Below are 8,916 nucleotides of genomic sequence, written 5' to 3' on the forward strand. Positions count from 1 at the left end.
CGCTAGGGGGCGCTGTGCTGCAGGGAGCAAAGTGAGGGGCTCAATAGGGGGCACTCTCCCCGGCAGTCAGCGCTGGCCCTGTTGCCCCAGGGTGGTGCTAGGGGGTGCTGTGCTGCAGGAGGGTGCAAGGTAAATCCAAGGCCTGGCCATTCATGGTCATTAGCGTGGCGCAGTCTCTCAAGGTGGGAGCATGAGTCCCAGCGTCATGGCCAATCTGAGTGGGTTCACTGGGGCCCCCTCCATGATCCACCATCGGCTCCTGTTGCAAAACAGGATTATTCTGTGCGTATCAGCAGCACCTAGAGACCCTGACCGAGATCAGGGCCCTGCTGCGCCAGGCGCTGCACAGACGCAGCGTGAGAAATGGACCCTGCCCCAAAGAGCTCCCAGGCTGAATAGAGACAAGGAGGGGAAACTGAGGCACTGAGCAGGGAAGTAGCCATGGAACAGAACCCCGGCGTCCTGTGTTCTAGTGCAGTGCACTACCCACTAGGTCACACTGACTCCCTTGTGCTTTGGGCAGTTTCATGTGTGTGTCTGGGCCTGGACAGAGCCTGGGGATGGTCAGGGCTGGGAGCGGGTGGGGAGAGCACAGTGGGGTTCAGGGAGCTGGCTGGGCATGAGCCTGACAGCTGCTGGCCGGGGCGCATGCCTTGGCCGTGCAGCTGTGGGTGATAAGGGCCCTTATCTGTGTGTTGCAGGAGCAGAGCAGGCCTCCTCCCGGCTTCATGAATGTCTGATTTTGCCAGCTGCGGGCTGCAAATTCACAGAACCGGCTCAGAGGTGAGGGGAGCGACCGGGGAGGGGAGGCTTATCGGGGCACCAGACGGGGTGGCCACGCCTGGGGTCGCCGTGGGGAACATCCCACCAGGCTGCAGAAGGAAACATGGTGCACGGGAAAGGCCCAGTACCGCAGCCTCCTCGCCCCCGCCCAACCCCCCAGATGTGGTGGGACACCCCACGGGGTGGGAGACTCTGGAGGGAGCTCAGGAAGGGGTGGAGCGGGAGGAGGGGGTGGAGAGATCGCCCCAGGCAGAGAGGGAAGAGAAATGAGGAGGCATGAGGCTGGGGTAGAGTAAGAGAGCGGCAGCGGGGTGAGTGGGGATGTGGGGGCTGGTGGGCGTCGTCCTGACCTCACCCCACATCCCCGGCTGGGTTGGGAGGAGGACTAAGGTTCCCAGAACTCAGTGGGAATCAGGGACTGGAGTCTTTCCTATGAATGCCTCCCCCAATCTCTGCAATAGCCAGGCCTGAACTTCAGGAAGGGGGTGTCCCCCAGCCCAATTCTGTGAGAGAAGTTAGAGCCAGAACTCCTCAGGCCAGCCAGCTCCGGACTGTGACCCCTGACCCAACCCCTCAGACTCGGGAGAGTTGGGATCTGGAGCCGGTCTCCACAGCGGGGCCCAAGGGGAGCCTGGCCCCTCCATACGCTTGGCCCAGCAGGCCCGAGGGAGATGCACAGAGCAGAGCGATCCTAGGCATCCCCACTTCCCCTGCCATGCCCAGGCCACGCTCTAGGGAACCTGGGAGCTGCAAAGAGCCCCTCAGGGTGCCCCATATCAGAGAGAGCTTTCCAGCTCCCAATCAGAGAGAGAAATAGCTCAGACCACCAATCAGCAGATGGGAAGGCTGGGGGGGGGGAGAGATCCTATCTCTACCAATCAACAGGCAGAAAGGCTGGGGTGAATCCTGTCTCCACCAATCCCCAGGCAGGAAGGCTAGAATGGATCCTGTCTGTACCAATCAGCAGGCAGGAATGATGTAGTGGATCCTTTCTCTACCAATCAACAGGTGAGGCAGTTTGGGGTGGATCCAGTCCCTATCAATCAGAAGGCAGGAAGGTTGGGATGGATCCTGTCTCCACCAATCCCCAGGCAGGAAGGTTGGGGAGGATTCTGTCTCTACCAATCAGCAGACGGGAAGGCTACGGTGGATCCTGTCTCTACCAATCAAATCCAATCAAATTCTTTCTTTCCTTGTGCCACAGAATTTCGCTGCCACGGCCGGTTTTGGGGTGGCCCTTCTGGAGCAGACGCTGGGCAGGGCCTGGGCCGGCAAGATGCCCCCTTGCCCTCCCCAGCAGGGCCGGGCCCGGACAACGCTCCTGTCCGCACCACAGCTGAGTGAGCCTGGCCAGCAGGGGGAGATGGAGCTGACCTGGCAGGAGATCATGTCCATCGCGGAGCTGCAGGTGAGCCACAAACGGAGCATCTGCTTCCCTCCCCCAGCCAGGCCGGCTTTGGATCCCCGGCTCCTTGCTTCAGGCAGTGGCAGTGCCTGGTGCTGTTAGCCCCCTTCTCCCTCCCGCTGGCCGAGCCGGTCGCTGCGTCCAGCGCGGAGCCCCGCGATCTCCTGGAGGGGCGGTTATTGTAGAAGAGGGAGGGGTTGACCCAGCTGCGCTGGAGCCCCAAGGTGCTGTGGTGCCACGCCCCTGTCCCCATTGGGCTACTGCCACCCACCTGGGTGTCTGTCTCCCAGGGAGTTTGGTTGGCATCTCCCCTTGCAATGGGGCCTTGTTCCCAGGCGACTGCCTGCTGTAGGCTCACAAGTGACACGAGTTTGGCCAGGTTCAGAGCCCAGACCCCAGCGGGTGACTTGCTCCCAGGGGAAATTCTGATCTGGGTCGAAAGTCACGTGGGTTCCCTTGAGCCTGGCACAGGGAGGGGACTCATGGCTCAGCCCCCACCCCACTTGGCACAGGCACTGCCAGCTTGAGGAGGGGAGTCCACTGGCGGGCTCTTGGCCTGGCCTTGATAAGCCCAGGTTGGACTAGTGGGGGGTCCCTGCGATGGGCTGTCTGCTCCAGCCAATCTGGCCCTGGCTGGAAACACAGAGCTCACCCCGGCCCTGATGTTTAGGTCTAATTTCTCCCAACTGCTGCCCACTCCTTTGGCCTCAGCCCAATTCCCAGTGGCGCTAACCGGCCCCCAGCGCCGACCGAATCCCCGTCCCCCTAGTGGGGATCCCTGAGCGAGGGAGCAATGCTGCCCCCTAGTGGCTGGGCCCACCAAGAGGATGAGGGAGCTGCTAGCTGTGCAGGCCAAGGGAGCGCTCCTCCTGTTGGTGAGCTCTAGCCCCACCTCCCTGGGATTCTTTGCAGCCCCCTGGATCCATCCCACCAGGGACAGGCGACCTGGTCAGTGTGGGGAGGCAGCCCGGGCTCTGAGGACACACAGCCCCCCGCCCATCACCCTGTCCTCCCAAGGCCCTGCTGTGCTGCAGGTATTAATTACACACAGCCGCCTCTTTAATCTTCCCAGTGGGATGGAGCTGTTCACCTGCCCCTGCGCCAACACTGCCCCATTCACTGCAGGGCCCTTGCTGTGGTGTTCGGCTGGTGGGGGCAGGGCGGGGGGGCCGGCCGCACAATGGGGCGTCTGTCTGACGAGATGAATCGGCTCCATTGTTCTGGTAGGGACGATATCGTGCTGTCCATCTCTGTAGGGCAGGCACCTGCTGCAAGGCTGGGCGCCTTCCCAGCATGCTTTGGGCCTGCAACCCCCTCCCCGAGGGGCAGGGTGATCCCAGTATGCTCCATTTCCCCTCCAACCCCAGGAATGACACATTCCCAGCATGTTCTGGGTCCCCCATCCCACCCCAAGGAGTGGCACATTCCCAGCATGCTCTGGGCCCTCCCATCCCACCCAAAGGGGCAGGGTGTTCCCAGCATGCTCTGGGCCCCACATCTCATCCCCAGGGGCAAGGTGTTCCCAGCATGCTCCATTCCACCCCAAGGAGTAGCATATTCTCAGCATGCTCTGGGCCTCCCATTCTACCTCCAAGGGGTGGTGAGTTCCCAGCATGCTGCATTCCCCACCCCCACAGCCTTAGGCCTTCCTGACCCCTTTCTAGGGCTGGCAGTGCTGCAGAGTGTGGGTAGAAGGGCAGGCAATGCTGGCGCCCTGAGCAGCCTGGCGAGGGTGACAGTAAATGCTCAGGAAGACTAGAGAGGCTCCAAAAGCAGAAAGTGCAATAACAATGGGGGATTTCAATTGTCCCCTTACTGAGTGGGCACATGACCCCCTAGGGCAAGATGCAGAGATAAAATTCCTAGACACGACTAGCTTCCACCACTGCTTCTTGGAGCAGCTAGTCCTGGGAGCTAGTCACGAGGGGAGAGGCAGTTCTTGATTTAGTCCTAAGTGGCACTCAGGAGCTGGTCCAAGAGGTGAATACAGCTGACCTGCTAGGGAATAGCAACTGTTGTGTAATGCTTGTAGGGAGATAACACAAGAAAACCCACCATGGTGACAATTAACTTTAAAAAGGGGAACGACATGCCAAGGAGGACGCCCGTTAGCTGGACATTAATTAAAAGGAGCTGTCCCAAGGGTAAAATGCCTGCAAGCAGCGTGGGGACTGTTTAAAACCACCATAGTAAAGGCTCAGACTAAACAGATACCCCAAGTCAGGAGAGACAGTAAGAGGACCAAAAGAATACCACCAGGTAGGGTGACCAGACAGCAAGTGTGAAAAATCAGGACGGGGGTGTGTGTGTAAATAGGAGCTTCTATAAGAAAAAGCCCCAAATATCAGGACTGTCCCTATAAAATCGGGACATCTGGTCACCCTACCACCAGGGCTAAGAGCACAGTACGAGGCAAAGAGGCATCGTTTAAAATCTGGAAGTCAGGTCCCAGTGAGGGTAATAAGCCGTCCAAACGCTGGCAGATTAAGCATAAAACTAAAATAAGGCCGGTCAAGAAAGAATTTGAGACGCTGCTTGCTAAGGACACAAAAACTAACAGTAAGAATGTTTTTAAATACATCAGAAACAAGCAGCCTGCCAGCCAGACAGGGGGCCCACTGGGCGGTCGAGGTGCTAAAGGAGCACTCAAGGAAGACAAGGCCGTTGAGGAGAAGCGAAATGAATCCTTTGCATTGGTCTTTGCTGCAGAGGATGTGAGGGAGATTCCCACACCTGAGCCGTTCTTTTTTAGTGACAGATCTGAGGAGCTGTCCCAGACTGAGGTGTCAGTTGAGGGGGTTTGGAAACAAATTGGTATATTAAGCAGTAATAAGCAGGGGTGAAAGTAATATTAAACTCTTACCCGTATGGGGGCCCGACTCCGGGCCACCAGAAGGGGCGGGGCCTTGGGCGGAAGGGGAAGGGCCTCAGGCAGAAGGGGCGGGGCTGGGGGTCCATCTCCCCCAACCAGCCCATCCGCGCTGCCTGGCCCGCGCCACCCACGGCTCAGGTGGTGATTTAAAAGGGCCTAGGGCTAAATTGCCGGCCCCGGGCAGCTGCCCCTTTTGTCCATCCCCCCCGCCCCCCCAGCGGCCCTGCCAGTAGGGTCCCTACCGGCAGAGCCACTGACAGGGGGGCAAAAGGGGCAGCGATGTTAATGCTTTAACATCGGCTGCATAAGGGCCGGTACTGGCTTCTTACTGGTACACCGTACCAGCCTACTTCCACCCCTGGTAATAAGTCACCAGGACCAGATGGGATTCACCCAAGAGTGCTGCAGGAACTCAGATATGACACTGCAGAACTGCTAACTGTGGTATGTAACCTATCACTGAGATAAGCCTCTGGCCCAGCTGACTGGAGGGTAGCTAATGTAACCCTAATTTTAAAAAAGGGCTCCAGAGGCGATCCTGGCAATTACAGGCCAGTGAGCCTACCTTCAGTGCTGGGCAACTTGGTAGAAACTAAGTGAAGAACAGATTTATCAGACACACAGATAAACATGATTTGTTGGGGAAGAATCAACATGGCTTTCGTAAAGGGAAATCACGCCTCACCAATCTATTAGAATTCCTTGAGGGGGTCAATAAACATGAGAACAAGGGTGATCCAGGGACATAGTGAACTTGGACCTTCAGAAAGCCTTTGAAAAGGGCCCTCATCAAAGCCAAGTAAGCAGTCATGGGATAAGATGAAAGGTGCTCTCATGGGTCAGTAAATGCTCAAAGACAGGAAACAAAGGGTAGGAATAAATGGTCAATTTTCACGGTGGGGAGAGGTAAATAGCATGGTCCCCCCAGGATCTGTACTGCGACCAGTGCTGTTCAACATAATCATAAATGATCTGGAAAAGGGGGTAAACAGTGAAGTGGCAAAGTTTGCAGAAGATACAAAATCACCCCTAGTTAAGTCCAAAGCTGATTGTGAAGAGTTACACAGGGATCTCAGAACTCGGCGACTGGGCAACAGAATGGCAGATGAAATTCAATGTTGTAGATAAATGTAATGCTCACCAGAAAACATAATCCCAACTACACATATATAGGGTGACCAGACAGCAAATGTGAAAAATTGGGACAGGGGGCGTGGGGGTAATAAGAGGCTATATAAGAAAAAGACCCAAAAATCAAGACTGTCCCTATAAAATCGGGACATCTGGTCACCCTACACATATATAATGATGGTTCTAAGTTAGCTGTGACCCCTCATGGAAAACGTCAGCTCAGTGCGCAGCAGCAGTCAAAAAAGCTGAGGATGTAAAGATCCATTAGGAAAGGGATCGATAATAAGACAGAAAATATCATAATGCCATTATAGAAATCCCTGGTACACCCAGGCCTTGAATAGGGCGTGCAGTTCTGGTCGCCCTGTCACAAAAAGGTTACAGAGGGACTGGAAAAGGTTCAGAGAAGGGCAACAAAGATGGGGGGGGGGGGGGCCGGGGGGAGCATGAGGTGGGGGGGGGGGGGTGGGGGGGGAGGGGGGACAGGAGTTTGCAGAAGGGGGTGGGGGGAACATGAGTCGAGGGAGGGGAGGGGACATTGGTCCAGTCTGGATCCTATGTTGCTTTTGCACCAGCATTTTGGGCCTAGGGCGTGGTGGGGAGCGTGACCGTGGGGCTATGGGGGCAATTGGGAGTAAGGGCTCCTGGGTTCTATTCCTGACTCTGCCAATGACCCTGAGCAAGCCTCTTACCCTCCCTGTGCCTCGGTTTCCCCACCCTGTCCTATGAGGACAACACCCCAGACCCCTCAGGCATGGGAGGCCTGGCCCAGCAATGCCTTGGGGGAAGCTCCTAGCAGCCACTAACCAGCCTGCATCTCTCAACCCCACAGGGCCTGGATGTGCCGAATGAGACCCCCTATGACCCTGCACTCTACACCCTCATGCACCAAATGGCGCCCACTGCCAACTACGGGCACTGCCCAGCGCTGGGGGATGGCCCAGTGCCCAGCTGCAGCCAGCCTGCCCCAGTGTATGACCGCCACTATCTGGATGCCATGGTGGCCCCCTGCCCCCGGCTGGGGATGGGCCCCGTGCCCCCTATGGACCCCCCTTATGGCTACACTGGGATGCTGATCTCCTCCAGCCTTGACCCGGGGCCGGAAACCACCGCCCTGAGCCAGATGGGCACTAACAAGACTCCGTCTCTGTCCGGGCTGCTAAGCGAGTCCCAGGGGGAGGCCAGCAGGCGGGCTGAGGGCTACGGCCCCCCGCCACCCTGCAATGCCCAGGAGGACTTGGAGTCAGATTCGGGCCTGTCACTCAACTACAGCGACGCCGACTCCATGGAGACAGAGGGGCTGGAGCCCAGCAGGCCGCGGCCCGACTACGCGGAGATGTACCCCGTGGACTACGGCCCGCACTACCCCTTGCTGCCCACCTTGCAGGAGGTGCCCCCCTTCGCCATGCAGCCCCTGGAGCCGTTCAAGCCCCAGCTGGAGAAGGGCCGGGCGCCTCCGCGGGCCGAGCTGGCCTGCAGCCGGGACGAGCGCCGCGCCCTGGCCATGAAGATCCCCTTCCCCACCGAGAAGATCGTCAACCTGCCGGTGGACGACTTCAACGAGCTGGTGTCCAAGTACCAGCTGACGGAGCCGCAGCTGGCGCTGATCCGGGACATCCGGCGCCGCGGCAAGAACAAGGTGGCGGCCCAGAACTGCCGCAAGCGCAAGCTGGAGAACATCGTGCAGCTGGAGCAGGAGCTGGAGCAGCTGGGGCGGGAGCGGCAGCAGCTGCTGCGGGACCGCTGTGAGGTGGACAAGACCCTGGGCCTCATGAAGCAGAAGCTGGGCCAGCTGTACCGCGAGGTCTTCCTCATGCTGCGGGACGATGCGGGGAACCCCTACTCGCCCGACGAGTTCTCCCTGCAGCTCACCGCCGACGGCGGCATCTTTCTGGTGCCACGCAGCAAGAAACTGGACAGCGGGGACTGAGCGGGGCGGCCCCGGGGCCCCACAGCTAGGCCCCGCCTGTGTGTGTGTGCGGGGGGGTCTGTGTTCTTTCCCAGCAACCAAACCTGCTTGTGGGGGGACCCTTTTGCGCGTTACACACCTGGAGGCATTATAAGGGCCTGGAGGGCCTGTCAGTGCCTTCAGCACCCGAACCCTGGAGGTGTCATACGGGAACAGAGGGGCCTGCCAGAGCATTACACACCCAAGCGAACCCTGGAGATGTCATACGGGGATGGGGGGACCCTGTAGTGCGTTACGCACCAGGGTCCCAGACGTGTCACTGTTTGTTTCTGTGATGATTACCCCAGCCCCCTTCACTCCCCTGCAGAGACCAGATCCCGACCCTGCTGAGTCCCTTGCCCCCTATTCCCCGATCTCTGTTCCTAGGGGGTGTTTGGAGTGACACTGCCGACCGCAGTGAAGAACAGCACTTCTCAGGCCCACTCGCCCCACGGAAATGACCCGGCCTGGAGAGAGGGAGAAGGGTTCTGCCCCATGAGCCCCACAGGGCCGACAGAACCGGAGCCTCTTCCTTCCTGAGCGTCCATAAGCTTGTTTGTCAGACGCCCCTTTGCAAAGTCACTGAGAGCAACAGGAGCCCTATGTCCCTGAGGGCAGGGCTAGGGGGGCTGGGGAGGGGGCAGCTGGGGACAGGAGGGGGTCCCTGAGGGCAGGGCATGAGGGGGCAGGGCTGTGCAGGGTCAAGAGGGACAGGGACAGGAGGGGGTCCCTGAGGGCAGGGCGTGAAGGGCAGGGGGCTGTGCAGGGCCATGGGGG

At 58.8% G+C, this 8,916-nt stretch overlaps 1 protein-coding gene across 1 annotated transcript in view; it reads left to right on the plus strand.

Annotated features, from left to right (window-relative positions):
- Positions 1-8,744, plus strand: part of NFE2 (nuclear factor, erythroid 2) — an 18,423-nt gene extending 9,679 nt beyond the window's left edge. The window contains exons 2-4 of the mRNA XM_026660739.1: positions 702-783; positions 1,988-2,191; positions 7,024-8,744. Coding sequence (XP_026516524.1) covers positions 733-783; positions 1,988-2,191; positions 7,024-8,121 — 1,353 coding nt within the window. The 5' untranslated portion in view covers positions 702-732 and the 3' untranslated portion in view covers positions 8,122-8,744. The remainder of the gene's footprint in view (positions 1-701; positions 784-1,987; positions 2,192-7,023) is intronic.
- Positions 8,745-8,916: the final 172 nt, after the last annotated feature.

This window comes from Terrapene carolina, unplaced genomic scaffold (genome assembly GCF_002925995.2).
Source record: "Terrapene carolina triunguis isolate 2854851 unplaced genomic scaffold, T_m_triunguis-2.0 Scaffold836, whole genome shotgun sequence".
Taxonomy (NCBI): Eukaryota; Metazoa; Chordata; order Testudines; family Emydidae; genus Terrapene; species Terrapene triunguis.